The sequence below is a fragment of the Poeciliopsis prolifica genome, unplaced genomic scaffold (genome assembly GCF_027474105.1).
Source record: "Poeciliopsis prolifica strain line A6 unplaced genomic scaffold, Auburn_PproV2 SCAFFOLD004, whole genome shotgun sequence".
NCBI classification, from domain to species: Eukaryota; Metazoa; Chordata; class Actinopteri; order Cyprinodontiformes; family Poeciliidae; genus Poeciliopsis; species Poeciliopsis prolifica.
Window position 1 is genome coordinate 12,366,344 of NW_026562379.1, and position 19,764 is coordinate 12,386,107.

At 38.3% G+C, this 19,764-nt stretch overlaps 1 protein-coding gene across 1 annotated transcript; it reads right to left on the reverse strand.

Annotated features, from left to right (window-relative positions):
* Positions 1 to 27: 27 nt before the first annotated feature.
* Positions 28 to 4,482, reverse strand: mrps22 (mitochondrial ribosomal protein S22). The gene is made up of 8 exons (XM_055028855.1): positions 4,343 to 4,482; positions 3,861 to 4,024; positions 3,624 to 3,788; positions 3,373 to 3,516; positions 2,997 to 3,080; positions 2,444 to 2,589; positions 2,154 to 2,262; positions 28 to 459 (listed from the first exon to the last, which is right to left on the reverse strand). The coding sequence occupies exons 1-8, from the start codon at positions 4,467 to 4,469 to the stop codon at positions 367 to 369; spliced, it is 1,032 nt and encodes a 343-aa protein (XP_054884830.1). The 5' UTR covers positions 4,470 to 4,482; the 3' UTR covers positions 28 to 366.
* Positions 4,483 to 19,764: the final 15,282 nt, after the last annotated feature.

Genomic DNA, 19,764 nt, shown 5'->3' on the forward strand with positions numbered 1-19,764 from the left:
ATGTCAAAGTGTTTCTGGTCTGGAAAGATGATTTTAATAAGCTTTTCCACATGAATTTCTCTGTATTTTCCAGCATAGCTTGAGAGCTACCTTAACATAATATTTATTGTAAGCTCATTTTGCAACATACATCACTTTAATTCCAGTGATTAAAATGAAATACATACATGAACAAAGTCTGCAAATACAGTATAAAGTTTTGGAGTTGAGTCCTTAGATCGAAGCCTGCCTTTCAGTGAAGATGGACCAAGGAAGGCAAAGAACAGTAGCAGTCAGGTTTCATGTTGTACATAACTTCGACTCTGGCTTTTTGTAACATTTTACTTCTGAAGTAAAAGTTCAGGTTGTTACTAGGATGTTGGGACGTTAGGAAGCCGAGCCTTCAGCGGCTTTCTCTTCGTACGCCTGCAGAGCCAGCTCGATGTAGCCCGACCTCTGAGTCTCTTTTTGAGAATAGATCTGCAGGGACAAACACCACAGGACAGTATTACTAACAAACTCCAGGTATATTGTTTATACAGCCAGGATGGTCTTCAAAGATACATGTGCATTACAGTAAATCATATGACTTAAGAGTTCATTTCTCCCAGAAATTTATTTCTATAAGAAAAGTGTATTGATTCATTCCAAGCATTATTTTCCTTAAATGTTCATCTTAACCGGTTTATGGTGGAAATATTTTCCAGTAGAGGATTCTGATCATGGCTTACAGCAAATACAAACTCCAAGATCCGTTTCTAAGTAAACTACAATGTTACATCATCTAGCAGAAACATGATAGCTTAAATAATCACAATGAAGAGTGAAGATTCAACATTTGCAAAGTGATGCAAATGTTTTTGATTTATGTAAATGATTTATCCTCCATGAGGAGGATAAATCACTAAAGGTCACTGCTGAATTAGTTGGCTGTTGACAATATGCTGTATTTAAGCATATCAATGGAAGGTTGAGTGGAAGGAAAAAGTTTAATAGAATAGAAACACCTGTTATTGTCTCACAGTGGAAAAATGCAGGTGCAACAGCAGCAAATTTTAAAGGCCTTCTATATCAACTGTTCTCTGCAACAATTTCTCTTACAAAAAAAGATATAGTAGTTTTTCATTATTAGCATTTGAAAGTGTGTGAATGGAAATGAATGATTTTATGTGAAGCATCTTTGAGTGTCCTAATAAAGCACTATATAGCTGATGTCATTTCATTTCATAAGCAACCTCAATATACAGACAAAATGAAGAGTAGTGATCCTTATATGTAACCAAGTGTATTTCTGCAGACAAACATTTCTGAGAATGATGTGGTGAGGAGGATACGGAAGTGTAGCTCGTGTGTGGAATCTGTATCTCAGACCGTCTTTACATCTTGGGAGTAGCAACTCAAGGCCTGCATTCCTTATCAGTGTCTTTAAAGACAAGCGAGGATGGGAGGAAAGACAGACAGAAGGTCGGAGAAGCAGGGAGACGAGGAGTGAGGGAGAGACAAGGAAGCTGATCTTAATGCTTCCTCTTAGCTGACACCAACATAGTTGATGCCACCAAGGAGTAAAAAAAACAGAAAAGTTTAAAAAAAAAAAAAAAAAAAAGAATGTTCCATGAGAAGCAGAGTTCAAGAGCCACTGCACACAGACATGACCTACGACTGCTTCCTTCATGTAGCTGAGCCACTCCTGAATCAGAAAGTGTCAGAAGCATCTTAGCTGTACCTCCCGATGCTATAGTCATGCTTTAATGACTATAGTATCACAGTCTTTAACAGGCCTGACCTGAACCCTGCAGTCTGAACTATGGAAAACCAAGGAGTGGATCCAGAATTTCCTGCAATTAGACCTCCAAAAACATAAAAAAAAATATGTATTCCTAAGTCCTAACAATGGAAATAATTTAACTTTTAAAAGCTACACTAACTTATCGGAATCCACCTGTACAAAGATACCATTCTGAGCATCTTCAATAATAAACAGTTCTGAGAGAAAAAAAAAAGAGATTCTGGAAAAGTCCAGAATCTCTCATCCTAGAATAAAACACAAATCTCTGGCAGGAGGTTTTTGATGCAGCCCTGACATAACTATTCCAACTTTTGCTTTAAATCTGAGATTTCAGATTGCAAAGTCATGGGTGGTATGAAATGGAGAGCAGATATTGAGTTGTCCTCACCCTCAGGAGGTCAATACCAGTGGCCTGTTGGCTGGCAGCTTCCTGAGCCGATTCACTGTGTGGATGGACCATATAGAACAGAGACACAAGGCTGATGGCATCTTGTAGCCTGTAAACGGAAAATCATCATAACCAACAGAAGTAAAGGCTTTCAAGTGTCCATCTGTGTGTAATTAATCCATATAACTTTCTTCACTTACATATACAGGTCCTAAATTAAATTGAGTTTTCAATAATATTCTAACTTATTGAATGGGTGTAGATTTATAGGATTATATGAAAACCCCCACATGTCTCTCCTCAGCATGTCCACTATAAGTCCGTCCACTCTGCGAGCGTTGACCAGGTACCAAGCCAGGCCTCCAAAGTGCCTGGTGGATCGCAGAAGATTGTATTTGCCGTTTTTTTCCAAGTCCTCATATGTGGCTTCATGCACCTACAAGGAACAGAAAGTCATTGATAATTTCTCGAGTTGGATCAGGAAAATTCTCTTCCCATCAAACATTCAACTGTAAAAACCAAGATCCTGGGAAAAGTGCTTGGATTGTCAGACCAATTGATACTATTAATACTTTCTTGGTTCCAAATCATAGTGACCAACTCTTTAAAAGCATTTTGCTAATCTGGAGCTTTTAGCTGTGGCTCAGCACAAAGCCATGAGGTTAATAGATTGTTTATGGGCTATTCACAAGTTAAAAAAGGGGAAAGTTTAACACAATTCTCTTTTTTTATGAAGAAATTAAAATCCTATCTACCCATATTTCAGACTCTCTCTTGTTTATCTGTTAAAAAATTTCCTATTTTCCAGTTTTTGTTTCATTTAGTTAGAATAAAGTTACTTACTCTAATGTAATCTGCAGAATCTGGATCAAACTGAACCAGACACAGGTTCAACACATCTTCATGTCGGTCCTGGGAAAACACAGTCTGCAACAGAAAAAGATGTAACGTGGTTAAAAAAAAAGAATTTTATATTTGTTGCACACATGAAGAAATGTGCAAGCAGAAACTTGGAAAAGATTCACATGACATTATGGCCTTATGTATACTGACCATAAGATGTTTCGAAAACACACTGAAATATTAAGATTTCTGACACAGTCTAGGAAAAGGATTGTCAGAACTTCATACAGCAACAAAATCCGAAGGTTAAACTAGTGAAGCACAGAGAGCCAGAGGGGAAAAAATACTTGTTTAAACCCAATAGGCTACTGCCCACCTTCAGGTTCTCCTCTTTGAAGAGGACATGTGGCGTCAGCTTCCGGCCCTGCTTGGGAAAATAGACCTGAATGAGACGATCTCTCTCCTCCCAAATCGCCTTCCTAAGAGTCCCATCAGGCTCTCGTACAACTATGAACCGCTCCTGAACAAAGAGTAAAAAAGGAATCAAAGATTTGTGGGTGTCATTTGTTCTTATTTTAACCCCACTTAGCAAAATATCTGCACAAAGAGGAACTATAAAGTGTGTACCCTGTGTGGGATGTTGTAGGTGATGTCAGTGAAAACATATTTGGCAGTGTCCATGCCATCCAGGATCTTATCCACAGTCAGGACGTCGTTAATGGGCTTCCGCTCTGGAAGGACGGGGGGCATCTGTAGCTGCTTCTTTGCCTCCTCTGTGGCAACCTGTATAGCCTGAAATCACACACGGGGAATTATAATGATGCAATTTATGAGCTGTGTGTGATACTGAGCTGTAATGGTTACCTGTTCCAGCTGTTCATCCGTCATAAGTTTATAGGTAGGCGGCTTCAGTTCTTGTTTAATGGGACGGAAGACTTTCTGCAGATCCAGTCCAGTTATCCTGCTGAGGATGTCCTGCACAGCTGCATCTGTGAACCGGGCCTTTGCACCAGCTCTTGGTACTGTAGCTTATAACAGATAATCACATCTTCAATAATGACTTAGAGAATCCAAAATGACATTATAACGTGTTTTAAGATATACATATAGCTTCAACAGATGTAGTAACTAGAATAGATTTTAACAATGTCTTATTTTCAGCCTCTTTACACTGAAATGAAATACAAATTTCGGAAAATAATTTTGCAAAGTGTTCATCTCTACAGATAGACATTCTCCCCACATTTAAAGCCGCTATAGCCTGTAGAAGGGGTTAAAACAAGCTACAAGGTCAGAATGAAAACATTATTCAACCATAATAGCCTTATTAAATAATAAAAATGAACCTTTTTCACTTGTTTCATCACAAAACGTCCTCGCGCTACATCTGAGCAATGTTTTCTTGATCCTTTGTACATCTTTAACCCGATAAAAGCTTTGAAACAAGCAACGCGCTGAGCTGAGCGCCGCCATCTTTGTTATTACCTCATCTACGCAGCTGCGCAGTGACGTCTGACTTGTCTCTGGGTGCGCACCATTTGTAGCCCGGAGAGCAAGGCGGTGCAGTTATAGTGATGCATTGTCAAACGGCGCGTCAGCAGGGCCTAGATGCAATGTTTAAATCAATAGGTGACGGCAGAGAATAGAATTGTGATTTTCTTTCAAAACAAACAATGAAGTCAATGTGTCTGCAATACAAGAATGTGTATTGGGATACATTTGGCTTTACAGCGGGGATGTAATAGGGCAAGAAAACCACCTGGCTCTAGGAAAACGAAGCACTCCTCACGATAAATCTCGGACTGTGAAATGCAGATCTTTGTGATCTTTGGAATATTATTTTTGTCAGCCGCCACAGCAATGCACAGGAGAGCAGTTCCTCCTATGCATTGAATAGAAGGCATTTTCTTCACTTAAAAAAACCCGCCTTTCTTTGGACAGTACATTTTGATACATATTATCGAAACTTCACAAAGTTTTCGTGAAGTGTGCGAAAACTTAGCTTTGTTTGCCATTGTGAATAGAGCGAGTCAACGTAAGTCATATTAGTGATACCTCACATGCTACTGACAACATTTTTGATTATTTTAACTTGAAGGAAGCAGTTTTATGACAGTTAACATGATAGTTGTAACCCTCATCTCACTGGTAGTATCAACATGCTAGTGATAGTCCTCATGCTAACATTAACCTAACAGCAATGTCCATTTCAGCTCATGTGTTGGCTAGGTTTAGCATACTGAATGGATTGCATCCACGTTTGCCAACATTCTTGTGATATTACAGATTATGATGACTACATTTCTCATTTTAACTTATACTCTACTGTTTGCACACTGACTGAAATAGTTTTAAGTCAGTCAATATGGTAGTGCTAACCCTCACCCTACCAGTAGTATCAACATGCCAGTCAATCAACATGCTAGTTAGAGTCCTCCTGCTAATATTAGCCCTGAATAGCTTAAATGAGCATTTTAGTTCAGTTTTAATGTATTGGCTAGGTTTAGCATAGTGAATGGATTACGTCCATGTTAACCAACATTCTATGACTTCTAATAACTACATTTTGGTTAGCATTGTTGCTGATTTTCAGCATCAGTACCTCAGATTCGTGTCAGATCAGAACACTAGACTAGACACACTTTGGCAGGCCTGTTTTAAATTTCAGAAATTTTGTCATGTGCATTTGCAGTGGTTGAGTCATGAACCCATTCTCTGTAACCATGTGTAACATAGTTATCTCATCCTGTCTCCTGGTCCCGTATTCATACAATGCAGAGCTGATCCTCTAGCGGGGTGTAATTAAAATGGTTACACATGTGCCTCAAAACATGATGAAAGAAAAATCTAACTTTGGCGCAGAGTTATCCATCTGGCTCAGCCATGGGATGATTGTTAGGAAAGATACCTATTAGTGTGGAACAGAGAATCTGTGGGAAATGTAGTTTCCCCCACTCCCACATTGCAGCAGAGGATCTGCTACAAATAATTAGAAAAAGGGAAAACTCACCCAATGCCACATTCAAAAAGAATCATGAAATGTTGGTGAATTGCACATGCGAATTAGCTTTATATGAACAGCTAAAACTACTTACACCAAAAGCTTAACTGGACCTAACACACCAATACACCAATTATACCGGCAGAATAATTGTTAGAACATTACAATACAACATAAAACAAACATTTAGATATTTGTCAAGAATTACATGAAAGAATTATCTGAAAAAAACAAGGAAATTACACATTTTACCATTAAATCACCAGGTGGCGCTGTGCTACCACATCTGACAGCATTTAAATGTCTCAGGAATACAACGTTTGCCTCCATTTAGAAGAGCAGCAGAAATCCCACATTCATTCGTGCTATAAATTTAATTCAGAAACTGGCTGCCGTTAGATTTTATCTTCTTTGCGTCTCGGCTCTGCCTAGCCTACACACATTCCTGACTCGCCATCACAGTGCGTTCTTGAATCGACTGATAATCTGTCTGGGTGAGAAGTCAAACATTGCTTGCAGGGAAGAAAAAAAAAATAACACAAGCCAGACTTTTTATTTAGAGAAAGGTCTTTTTCCTACACCATTTATACATACGTAGGGAAATGGGGTAAAGTTAAATAAAAATAAGAGGTATATTTAAATATCTATCTGATTATTATTATTGTTAACATTCCAATAAAAAAATACCCATGTTGATTCTTCAAATGTAATCGATTTGTTGATCGATTAAATTAATTTTGCCTATTTCAAGATCAAGCAAAAGTATTGCATATTTCATTTTTAAAATCCCAAATCGAAATATTTTATTGCATCTTTACATATGATTTACATTATTAAAAACATTATATTTTGTGATAAGAGGAATTGGACATGGTACAGATGAATAAATTTACTCTATGTTTTTGCACATTTATTCATTGTCACAATTAAAATGACAATGAATAAATGTTTTAAATAACATTATTATATCAACAATAACCAAGGAATATTATGTAGCACATAATTGCAGATGCATATTTCTTGCTTTTCTGATTTAAGTGAAAAGCTTTTTTTCTTTTTTATGTAAACTTCATGACAACTATTATTACTCAGGACTATCATTTAATATTTATGGCTGCAGTGCAAATACATGTGACTTATAAGAAAGCAAGTAAAAAACTTTCAATGAAAATGAACAAGTTGAAATGTTAATAATGTGAGTATATAGTCGTGCGGAATGATATTTTATGGGGAACAGAGTCCAACGTCCTGTCCTGTTATGACAATAATTGGTCATGTGACTATGGTGTGAGGTATGTTTTTTCTTTCTGTGGAGGTTTGTGGTTTGAAAAACATCTCTGCATAGATGTATGAAGAGATGCAATGGAAATATTATTGACTGAAAATGTATGTTACTTCTCTTTATTTTTGCTCTTTTTTTTCTCTCTCTGTCCCTCTCTCTCTCTCTCTCTCTCTCTCTCAAGAAAACATACATACACATAATTTACAGTAGCCACAAGCTTTCCACATGCTTCCACAATCGCCCCCCACCAAAAAACAACGGGCCTCCATCTCTTCACCACATAACCCAGGCAGTTATTAATTCAACCACATGTGCCACGCACCAACCCGTCCTCCAGGATCCTGTTTCCCCTCTCCTCCCTAGTGCCCCAGCTGCCCACCTCCCCTCGCCTCCCCAACTGGCTCCGTGAGGAACCCGATGATCTGCAGTCAGATTTAGATATTAGGTGGACGGGTGGAGGTGTGGCCCGTTCGGTAATGAGGTGAGCGGTGGCAGTGAGTCCGGAGGCCCAGACACCAACGAAACGATGTGTGGATTGAGATGTAGGAGGCCCCTACACAACCAGATGTACCCAGCTGTCACACTGCTGACAGAAAGTAATCCTGCAGCCGCAGAGGCTGAACACAGGATTAGAGGCTCTTCTCTGGAGTTTGAGCTCCATGCAGAAGTCTATTTTGGATCCAAGTCATTTAACTTCTCGGCAGCTTTAATATTTAATGCACCAACTTTACTTTTAATGAAAGAAAGTCTCTCACATACTCACTGCCTTGAAAAAAGTGCTTTTTGTTCCATTGCTTCAGTTTCCATCAATAGGCTGAGTGTGTGTCGGTGCGACTGGGAGCAGCAGGAAGCTGGGAGTTGAAACCTGAGTGTAGAAGAGGGCCGGGATGGAGGTGGACGGGTGTGAGGGGGAGGTGGTTGTAGAGGTGACACAGGGGGTGAGGAGCCAGGCAGGGTGGTTGAGGAGCGGGGCACACTGGGAATGACTCGCCACACATGTTTATTTAGCTTTCTGCACGGTCAATGAAGAGCAGGTTCATAGCGGGGTGAAACGGAAAGGTGTGTGTGTGTGTGTGGTGTGTGAGAGAGTGTGGACACACGGCGAGAAAATGTGAAGAGGATGTCTGTCCTCAAACAACTGGTGAATCAAAAATACGGAACGGTGAAGGAGGATGACAGATATTCTTTGACTTGGAATCTGTTGAACGTGTTACAAATAGTTTGACAAGTTATTTCCAAGTCTGAGTCCTGGCAATTAGAAAGTGATGCGTGCATGCATGTTTGTGAGCGTGTGTGTCATTATGCAAACCATGAGGAGATATTTTAGTGCTGTATAAAAGTTAAGAATAGCTTTTTTAATGTGTGGCGAATCTGATTTCTTCCCTGCAAAAATGTTCCTTTGTGAAGACAATTCAGCTTTCATTTCTCAGAATAAAATTAAATAATTTTAAGTTCAGACTTTTTTTTTATGTGTTTTTGCTTATCTACCGTATTGTATTTAGGAAAAAAATAGCATGAGTTTTGCTGAATTTTGAAAATCTATGATTCCTTCTCAAAATTAGGAAGAAGTTCTACGCTTTTACAAACATAACGTATTATGTGTGTCTTCAGATCTCTGTTATGATTGTGAAATCTGTTATTTATTTAGATGAGGATCATAAACTGAAACAAATGTTTCAAACAAATGTGTCGTTTTTTGTCTAAATCACAATTTGAACAACAAGCAAAATTCTAGAAAATAATGTAATAGCATAGGAAAAAAAATTGTGCAAAAAAAAACACCTTAGTGGTATAGTTTTTTAAATGTTTTTCTCTGATACCATATATGTATAATCACAAGAGCAATAGTGACAAAATAACTATTTATTAATTCAAGCTTTAAATTCAACATTTTATTTTAGAAATGTATTATTCCGTCATATTCAAAAAATAAATTTAATTTACATTTTTCCAAATTAACAGCACAATTAATTTCAGGGTTTTAATATTAACTCTTCTGGAGTAAAGTAAACCATTGATAACCACTTTTATTGTAGTTTAATCAATTCAAAACTTGCCAGTCTGTATTTGTATGTGGATTTTTTAATTTACTATTTCTGATATGCATGTTTCATAAATGCTTACATTTCAAAGTCAACATTTTTTGCAGTAGAAAAGTCATTTTTGTTAAGGACAAGACATCTCAATATTGTTCTCAAATTTTTCTATTTTCATTATTTTTAAATATCAAAAAACAGATTTTTTTTTTCTACTTTACTTGGCAATTTAGGCTGAAAACAAATTCCCTTCCAGAGGATAAGATAGTGTAGCTTATGTGTGCATGCTGCATCTGTGTGAGAGCTGTTGTGGCTTTGGGAGTGGGCACTCAAGGCCAGCGTTCCTCTCCTACGCCTCCTTATCCATGTCTTTGAAGACGGGCGAGGATGGGAGAAAAGGCAGACAGAAGGTCAGAGAAGACGCAGCGATATGAGGAGTGAGGGGGAGACGAGGAAGAGAACAGAGGAGGCGTGAGGGTGGAGGAGGGCATGGTGACATTACCTCCAAGGACCTCTGCAGCTTCTCGGTGAAGCTCGCTCTGTATCTCAGACAATAGTCCAGACAGCGTCGGTTGTTTAACGGTTCCAAAACAACAACAAAAAAGTATTTTCATCTCTTCTTCAGCACTTTACATCCAGGTCAAATTAACAAGTGCCACGCTGAAGTAATTGTATATGCTGCCATCTTTACCTGCGTTTATAGATATTTTTCTTTATAGATATATATGTATTTTAATAAGACAATTTTTTTGTCATTTACAGCTGCTTGAGTGAGGTATGAGTACTGAAGAAGAAATTATAGCGTGTGTGTATGCATGTGCAGCTGAGGTCAAAGGGGTCAGGGTCAGGGAGAGCTGGATGTATGAACGCTGATGGCTGTAAGGTTCACCTGCACCTCCGTTGACCTCCATCCATCTGTTTATGTTCACTGATTCTGGCTTCTCAGAAAGGATCTATGCATATACACACGCACACACACATAGGTGGAAAACGCTATAGATGTTTTACCAAAGAGACTGATGTAAAGTTTGACTGTGAAATTTAAAAAATGTGTTTGAAGCAGTGAGGGAGTTTATTTTAAAGAGAAGACCCCGACATGGAGTGCTGCTGTTATCCTATAACGGGAACAAAGTGATTCAGGTGAATAGCAATACTTTTCTTTCTCTGTACTTCCTATATGAATACTTTTTTGACATTCACGTACCACATAAATTTTTGGATCAAAAGAGACATTTATTTATGTAAAAATGATCAATTATTGTTAATAGATCAATTCATCCAGCGTGACATCATGAGCACTATGTTTAACCTTTGTTTTTTTCTCTCTTTTACTAATGAGCTGTAATCCTGAATTACAGAGCTAGCACACAAAATCTAAAAAGTAGAAATATCAAAAGGTTTTATGCATGAAGACAAGGTTTGATAAGGTAGCACATTCTCACATGTGCTATCTACTTTTTACTAAAGCCATATTTGTTTAGTTCAATAATTGGAATAATTGTGAACTGTGTAACTTATCTGTTTTGCTAACTATATAAGCTCTGTAGTTCTCTGTGGTCCTGCAGAAATGCCCCGCTTCTAGTCAGAAACAATCAATCAGAGTCGAGAGGAATGTCCCAGCTCTGCTAATCACACTTATATATGTGCTGCTCACACCCTCCCTCACATAGAGTGTACAAGCTCAGGATTGTTGGTTTGTTCCAGCTGTTCTAATGACGGAGAAGCAACCTAACATTAGAGAAAAAACTGCTCCCCTCAACAATCCCCCACATCTATTTGCTCTGTCTTGATATTACTAAAACAGGTTTCTACTTCATTTATTATATGGAAGAGAACCATGACAGTTGGATATTGGTGGATTCAAGGGTGTAAAAACAAAGGTTACAAAACAATAAAGAGAAGTTTTAATTAAGGAAAATAGGCAGTACTATCAACAAAGACCCCAATAGTGACTGTATAACGACAAATACATTTCAAAAATTAAAATCAGAGTTATGACATGATATTTATACAATACCGCTAAGAAATTGCTTCTGACCAATAAATACTTTTAAAATAAAAGTTTACGATTTACGTTCCAGCATGACTATAATTCCATCTTAATTGCCCCTGTGAAGCCCCTTTTGTGCCATATGAAAAATACACAAACCTGGAGCTGTTTGAGATAAATGGAATGTGAGCACACACTCCCACACCACCTCTGTCACTGTCTTGTTATTTTTATAATTCAAGATCAGTGTGGAGAGTAGACGAGGTGACAGAGGGAGCGTGGCACTGATAAGGTAGCTAATGCCCAGCTTTTGATGAGGTCAAAGGTCGACTCCGCTTTACTGCTGGTATTTAGGGTGTCGTGTGTTGTTATCTGGGGAGGGAGTGTGAGGATTTGGGGGTATCAATTTGTAGATGATTGGGAGAGGTGACTTATATGATTTTATATTTGACATTATTTTTGTTTAAACCTGGAGAAGAAAAAGAAAAAAAGTTCTCATCGCTGATGAGGAACAGAATCAGCATCCCACAGGAACAGGAAATCCAGAGGGATCAGTCTTCTGATCCGCCCCAGCACTCAGACAGTCCAGCACACATGTTAACACACACATTTGCTCCCACTAAATCAGCCTGTTGATTGAGAGGGCTGCTAATTTTAGCAGCAGAGCGCCCTCCCGGCTGCAGACTGGCAGCCCCTTTTTTTGCATGTTCGGGTCCAGTTAGGAGCAGGCGGAAGAGAAGGCGATTAATAACTGTCATGTCTGTCACGACAGAGCAACGCACAACACAGGGGAGGATCCGGGCCACTGATGCTACAGGGGAAATGGAGTTACACGCGAGATGCTAACAGCTCCTGTTGTTGTTGATGTTGTTCAGAGGCTTATGCATGCTAATGCAGCTGTTAGAAGAAATGAAGTGTTGAACTGTCAAGATCCAAAGTTTGTCTCAGGATATAATTACAAATTATCTACAGCTAGAAACATGCATTATTTATAGTGTATTTGTGATTAAATGAGATGTATTTATATTGCAACCCTCCATGACATATTTAAAACCAACAACACAATAACTTATAACTAATTTAATAATGTGTAACATTACCACCTTCATAATATTTGTACAACAGAAATAGGTCACATGAGCATTGTTCTCTGTTTGAATACATCACTAAATGATCCAATTACTAAAGTAATTTCCCAGTAATTAATTAAATAATATTTCTTCCTACATTCAATTCTTTTCCACTTATATTGATATGAATGTTAAAGTATGGGAAAGCATTGTGTCATTGGTCATTATCTGATTATTTTTTTGCTTGCACAAAAGTTTATAATGCAGCCATATTGGATTTTAATGTTGGGGATGGAGAAAAACCTTCAAGTTTCTATCAGAATTTCAACTTCTTATTTTGTCCACTGTTTTAAAATTGCTGTTATCAGGCAATTAGACATTTTCTGGGAAGGCATATTTTTTTTAAAAAAGCTTAAGAAGTGGAGTTGTAGAAAACTGACACATTACGCTCTGTTGTGCATTCTGACCTTTCCTTCTGCGCTGTCTCCAGCAGGGAGCTGCATTGGAAGTCTCACCACTAGAGGGAGTCAGGTCAAAGTGTTTCCTTTCCTTATTTCTACAAAAAGTAACACTCTCCTTCCAAGAATGATTGGAAATATCAATCATATCAATAGAAAAATATTATTGTATTTGCTAACATTTGCATGATCCCTGATTTTTCATTTTAACTCCAAAATAACTCGCCTCAGAGTTATTAATAAAAATCTCTTGTTTAAGATAGTTAAAGTAAATTCCTCAGATTTAATCATTGAGTTTATCAAGTTTTAGCTGAGATAAATGCATGCTTTCTGGTATTTTTGGGATTTCTCTTTTGTTATATTTTTCAGAATTTCTGAAGAATTGTTACGAGATGATGCAGTCTTTTCCTCTTAGTGGTTTTGTGTAAAACATGTTTATATCAGTTAGTAAATCTTTTTATTGTAAACATGCCCAGACACTTTAAACCCATGTGTGCCGTGTAGAGCAGAGGGCTCAATCTTAGCTGGCAGCCAATTTTAGAGATATTTGGACATGTATGTCAGCACTAATTGCATGGCTGCAGTTGACCTTGTTCTTTCTGATGATTACCTCATCAGCATCTCTTCAACCTGCAGCAGGTAAACTCTAAGAATGAAAAAGCTGTTGAGGCACAGAAGAGATGTTTGTGTCTCTTTTAAAAGAGATACAAACGTCTAGATGCAAATAGATGCACATAGACAGTCACCTCGGTTTTCCTACAACATTCTGTGTTTTCTGGCTGTTCATCCCAGCCCAAATAGGAGACTCCGGGTGTTTGATGTGGCTGACACTTACCTCCTTTTCTCTGTCTGGCTTCAGATCAGTGGTCAGGGCTTGGCTGGGGCGGCCCGGTTGAGATGACCGTTGTAGACGACGATCAGCTGCCAAACCACTAGCTCGGGTTTCCTTTAGTGACATGAGCTGGGTCACGTGAGCCATTGGGGGCAGCCAGTGGTGCTGCTGGCCTTGCCTCTTCATGCAGTGGGAAAACATTCCAACAGCTGGCCTCGGACTGTTTCAGAAACATCTGCAATCTTCGCCACTGGTGAGAATCTCCACTCCCGCTGCTCCAGAACATGACCTTATGATAATAAGTTGGTAGGTAAAAAACTGCAAGGCCCATAAGTCATTCTGAAAATTCATTTGTTAGTGTGAAGATTTTAGAGTTGCATTGTTTTAGCAGGGTTAAAGGAACAGGGTTTCTCCCTTATCTAAAATCTGGGTGTGTGTGTATGTTTGTTTGTGTGTGTCTTTTGGATCTTTTTCTAACATTGCCCAATGCAGCGACACATTGGAACAAAGTCATAAGTTTACATACATAAAAAAGACTCTGCTTTTAAATATTTTGGAAAAGCCCAGATTATGACTTTTGGCTCATTCACAAACATTTCAACAATTAAGGTTAACATTAACTCCAGGTGGCAAAAAAGAGGAACTCTTGGGATGTCATCAAACTCCAACATTTGTTTATTTGAAACATATACAAGAAACATATTTTGCCCTGAAGATGTGCTAAGACCAAACTTTTATGAAACAGAAAATCTTGAACAATATTCTCTCTCGTTATTCTGACAGTTAATGAATAAAGATCACTTAATCCCGCTTTACGTAAAAAAGACAGAAGTATATCTTGAGTGATGTCAGACAGGTTTTTTCTCTTTTTTACACTAGGACTATAGACAGCTGGTTGAAAAGTACTGATAGTTAAAGCTTAACATTGGATGCAAATGGAAAAACTAAAATGCTTGGCAGTCAAAGATATCATCCTAATAGGGATAGAAATCTAGACTGTGTGTCTCTGTGCCTGTGTGTGTGCATGTGTGTGAGTATTTGTGTGTGCACATGCAGCCATAGCCTTTGACATATTGTTAATTTGAAGAATGTTTGAAGTATGATGCAACATCAGCTGCTCTCACTTAACTTTAAGCCTATTCCTCTGAAAAGGACCTCTTTCTCAAATTACCAGGGAGAAAACCCAAGTACCACGCTGTGTGTCAGTTATTGAAGGGGGGGGGGGACGCTTTAAATGTTTTGTTAATGCAGTTTAACTTGAAGCATTTGACAGTTTTCAAAGCAGTCATTAAACCGGCAATGATAACAATTTCGGGCCATTCCTAATGTGGAATAGATAATATCCATATCTGTTTTGGAAATTTGTGCATGGTCAGTGAGGCAGTGTCTCCAGTCGGGGACTGTTTTAAATAATGTGGAACTTTGTGTACGGTGTCTTTGTTGTGATCCGGATGTTAGAGTATAAGTTGATGGAATGGAACTGTGTTTTCAGAGTATTCCAAAACCTTTTGCTGGAAATTTAAGGTGGAAATCATCTTGTTTCCTTAAAATTTTATTTGGTTTTATTTTCTGATGACCTGAAGGAGTGGATAAACGTTTTCATCTTCTTGCAATTTAAAGTTTGCTTTTCCTAGAACACTCCATTATCCCATTGTGAAGAGAATGCAATGAGAAGCTTAAATCCAGCGTTGGGGAGTAAAAGAGAGGTGAGTGCATACTCTAGCCCTGACTCACTGAAGATTTCGCTTCTCTCACCCTCTCTTTTTTTTTTTGTTATGTGACCTGTTGTTGCTCATTTACCTTTCAGGGTTGGTCTCTGCCCATACTCGTCATCCCATCAGTTCCTGTTGGTACTCTGCCAGTATCTCAGGCTTTAACACTTGACTTTCCGTTGGAGTTTTACGTTGGCTACTGGATTTACACTGATGCAGCTGATAAACAAGAGAGGACAGGATTCATGGCGCCTAACGTGGCTGGTGCTGCACAATGGCCAAGCCAGGTAGAACAGTTCCAAACAGTTGAGCTGCACGCTACGCTGGTGTAATCATGGCAGAACACAAACACTGCATGTTAAATCAACTTACAAGTGCTATTTTTTATGTTATGTTGGTTGCTGCATAGTAGCATTAATACATTCAATAAAGTAGCAATTTGCATTTTATGAACATTTGGTAATATAGGTACTAAATAAATACCTGCAGTGGCTTATATAAAGAGGACAACAAATGTTCAACTTGAAGATTTCTTTTAAAACGGGGATTAGTGGAGAAGCTGTGAGTATTTAGTAGGCCACCTTCAGTCTCCAGAAACAGCAACTTGTTCTCAATGAAAGGTCTATCCAGCAATTAATCACAAAATCGCTAGGTTTAAAGATTTCTTGTTTACACAAAACCTTTTCACAACCCTCTATGTCTGTTAGTTTTACGTCAGATAGCTATTTAACACAGAAGATGGTAATGGTTCATGGTATCTTATCAACATAGTTGCTGGTGGCATGCATACTGCAATGTTTTAGTGATATGTGGCAACTGAAAGAGTAAGTGATAAGCTCTAAATTCCCTAATATTATTGTAGTTATACTTACAGCATTGCTTTTTAATTACAGTAGTCCCTTTCTTTTCCTTTTGCGAGTTAGTCCAATTCGGCTTAACACAATTCGAGGAATGTTACTGAGAATGTAGTGTGGACCAGCAAAGCATTTGCTGTAAATATCTGTCTTCAAACTTAGTGATTATCTACTGAAATGCTTTGGCCTTGTGCATTAAAGAAAAAAAAATAAATATGTATGTATTGAGTCAACATGAAGACATTGGGTGAGATAACTATCCAACCAAGAGGCAATTTCTAAGGTACAAAAAGAAAACAATTTTGTAATATTTACTTTCTGTATTAAGAATTGAAACAGTTTATGAAGACTGGAAAAAAAATACTATTTCAAAAGAACAGGAATAAAATGTATTGAGATACCATTCTTATGAAACTTAAAGGAAAAGACCTTAAACAAGCATAATTTTTGTCAATCGTTTTTTGTTGTTTTTTTCTTTTTTTGCATTTTACCAATCTTGTTATTATTTCAACATTTGCCTATTTTTATTTATTTACTTGTTATTATTATTACTTTTAACACCTTTTAAAATGATTAGTGGTGTAAGATGCTTCTCAAAAAATAAAACAAAAACAAACAAAAACACAGTGGATATTTTTAATTGATAAAATCCCAACTGATTTTATTTGATCACCAGATTTTAGGTTATGATGTCCAATAACTTTGTCAGACCTGATCACATTTTTTACGAACCTGATCTCAGCTGGAATCCAGCGATACCTCCAGGCATTTCTGCATGACACCCTGTGTGTTTTAAAGAAGGCAACAGATGCACAAATATCAAAGTGATGCGCTGTGGTTTGCTATGCTATGACATTTTAAGATCTGAAGACAGCCTTAGCTATACCTCTTAATCCTTTAAAGATAAAAAGGTTCCTAAATAGTAGTATTAAAATCTTTTAAAATATTTTGAGGAAAACTGGAGCCATGTGGTGAAATCAAATTAATTCTTACTGTGGATTTTCTGCCTGGAGCAAGCAGGACATTTGAAGGTTCTCATCAGTAAACTGGGCTTCGTCCCATATTCCAAAGACTCTGTCTGGTTTAATTAGACTTACTAAAGCCATGAGTGTGTGTGTGCGTAGTTGGTCCCCAGGGTCTCTGTGATGGACAGGCAGCCTGTCCAGGGTGTATTCCACCTCTCATCGGCAACTGAACCAGTCCTTCACAACTCTAAAATAATAATAATAAATGATATGGATAGATAGCATTAATAGTAGAAAATAAATATTCCGCATCCACATTGCCATTTGTACTGTACAGATTGACAATTGCTGACCAGTTTCTCAGCATTATTCTGTGAGCAGTATTATTTAATTTCATGTTTTTATCATGACGTCTCACCTAATTTAAGTAACTTAGGCTTTCAGCTTTTTCCTTGAACTCTGAGCACAGGCCTTTAGCCTCTGGATAAGCTTGGATGAAAGCTCTGTGATATAGAAAAGGAAACTAAACAGCACATGTTTAGTTTGTTTTACATGAAGCTTAATGGATTCCCACCTATACATGCATGTGTGAACATCCGCTTCCCTTAGCCGCTGCATTGGCAGCTCCGACACGCGTCACCACACACAGGCACCCTGCCTGGGGACAGGATGGGCACCTACACAGATGCCCCCAGTGTTGAGGCCGGGGCGGTCCAAAGTGTGGGATGATGTGGGCACTCCAGGCACAATGGAAGGATGTGGTGTATTGTTCATGTTTATGGAGAAAGTGAAAAAAGGCTGCTTGGGTGTAAAGTCAGGATTTGACACATGTGACATGTCTGTTGATGGACAGTAGTAAAACCAGAGGACATGGAACCATAAACTGTGAGAGTATCGCGTGTTTAGCAGCATTTTAGTATAACATAAATAAACATGGCGATTTTAAAAAAGATTTTTGTGGATATTTAAACATCAGCTTCTGTGCTGAAATCATTGGATTCTTTGAGAACCCGTACTTGCGACCGGTTGAACATATTTGAACTTTTTTTTTTTCTTAGCAACCATGCATAATTGGCTCGGGGAATAGCAATAAGAATGTAAGCTGGAGTGGATCACAATGCAGAATATGTCACAGCCAATCAGGCGCCTCAGTCTCAGGAAGACAGCCAATCAGGTCATGGCATTTCAAGTTCCCAAGAGATCAGTGAACTCCTTCCAGAGGACGTTTCTGAGGAGATCATGAACTTTTCACTCCAGCAGTTGTCTTTGCATATAGAGTATATTTTCTCTTAGGCGAGTATGTCTCTCTGCCAATTTTATTTTGCATCATGTCAAAGAAATGTTTCCTCTTATACAGACTTTCATTTCTTTCCTTGTCTCTCTGTCTCTCACTCATTATGTTTCTGTCAGTCTTCACTCATCCCCACCTCCCCCCCACTGCATGGGAAAAGAGCAGGAGCAGGAATTTCTGTCTATGAGTGCCGTTTAGTTAGACAGGTCATATAATATGACAACGGCACATTCACATGTGTCTAAGAACTGAGCCAGTTACAGCTATTTACATTAAAGACCCCAAAATGAGCAGCGCTGGGGCTGTGGGCCTCCATGGTTGCATTAAGTGAAATGGAATCAGCCTTTTTCTTGCCACTCAGCATACTTTGTTTCTGCCCATTCACTTTATTCTCATTCTTTTCACCATTTGCCCTTGACATGTTCTAAAATCCAACGTAACTTGGTCACACTTCTTCCTATTTCCTTCTTTCATTGTCCATTTGCCGTTTTCGAACTTTTGCTTGGATGAAACTACATTTTTTTGTCACCTTGAACGTCAAAGCAGACAGTAGCATCTACTCCAAGACAAACTTCAGCGCTCAAGAGCTGCCAGTTGTCAACAGGACCAGGCCTTATGCATAAAAGAGTGTGCAGTTTTCACACTAAAACTTGGCTTACTGAAAAATGTTGAAAAGTGGAGCGCACAAAAAAAATCGTATGTATAAAGCCGTGCATCTTTCCTTTAAACATCCAAATTTGCGGGAAATGGAGTGCAGCTGCTGGTCTGCCCTGTCGCCTCCATAAATACATATGTAAATTCGTATAAATACCCTGAAGTCTGCCACTATGTGAAACAATAATCATGGGAACGACCTTGTTTGTAGCAGTATAAGTATTTATAATAATAATTACATATATTTAAAAGGTGCTTTCAGGGAACACACTGGTCCATCAGTACTGAAGTAAGCAGAATTTGTGATAGCTATTTCATTGGGTTTGCTGAAACTGTGCCAATGGCTAAACATAAAATCTGAGCCACTGGCACAATCTTTTGGATTGCAGTCAGCAGACATACTTTACTTTCTGGCAGCAGAAGCTTCTTCGGTGTTTTTGTTCAGTTGAGACAGAGTTAAACATCAAAAAGAAACACATAGAAAACATATGTACGACTATGATATGCGGTCCCAAGTGAATCCTAATATCTTATTCTATCCCAACATCCAAGTTGCAACAAGCCTTTCACTCATGACAGCATTTTCTCACATTTCTTCATCTGTCTCTGTACTGTTCGCCTTA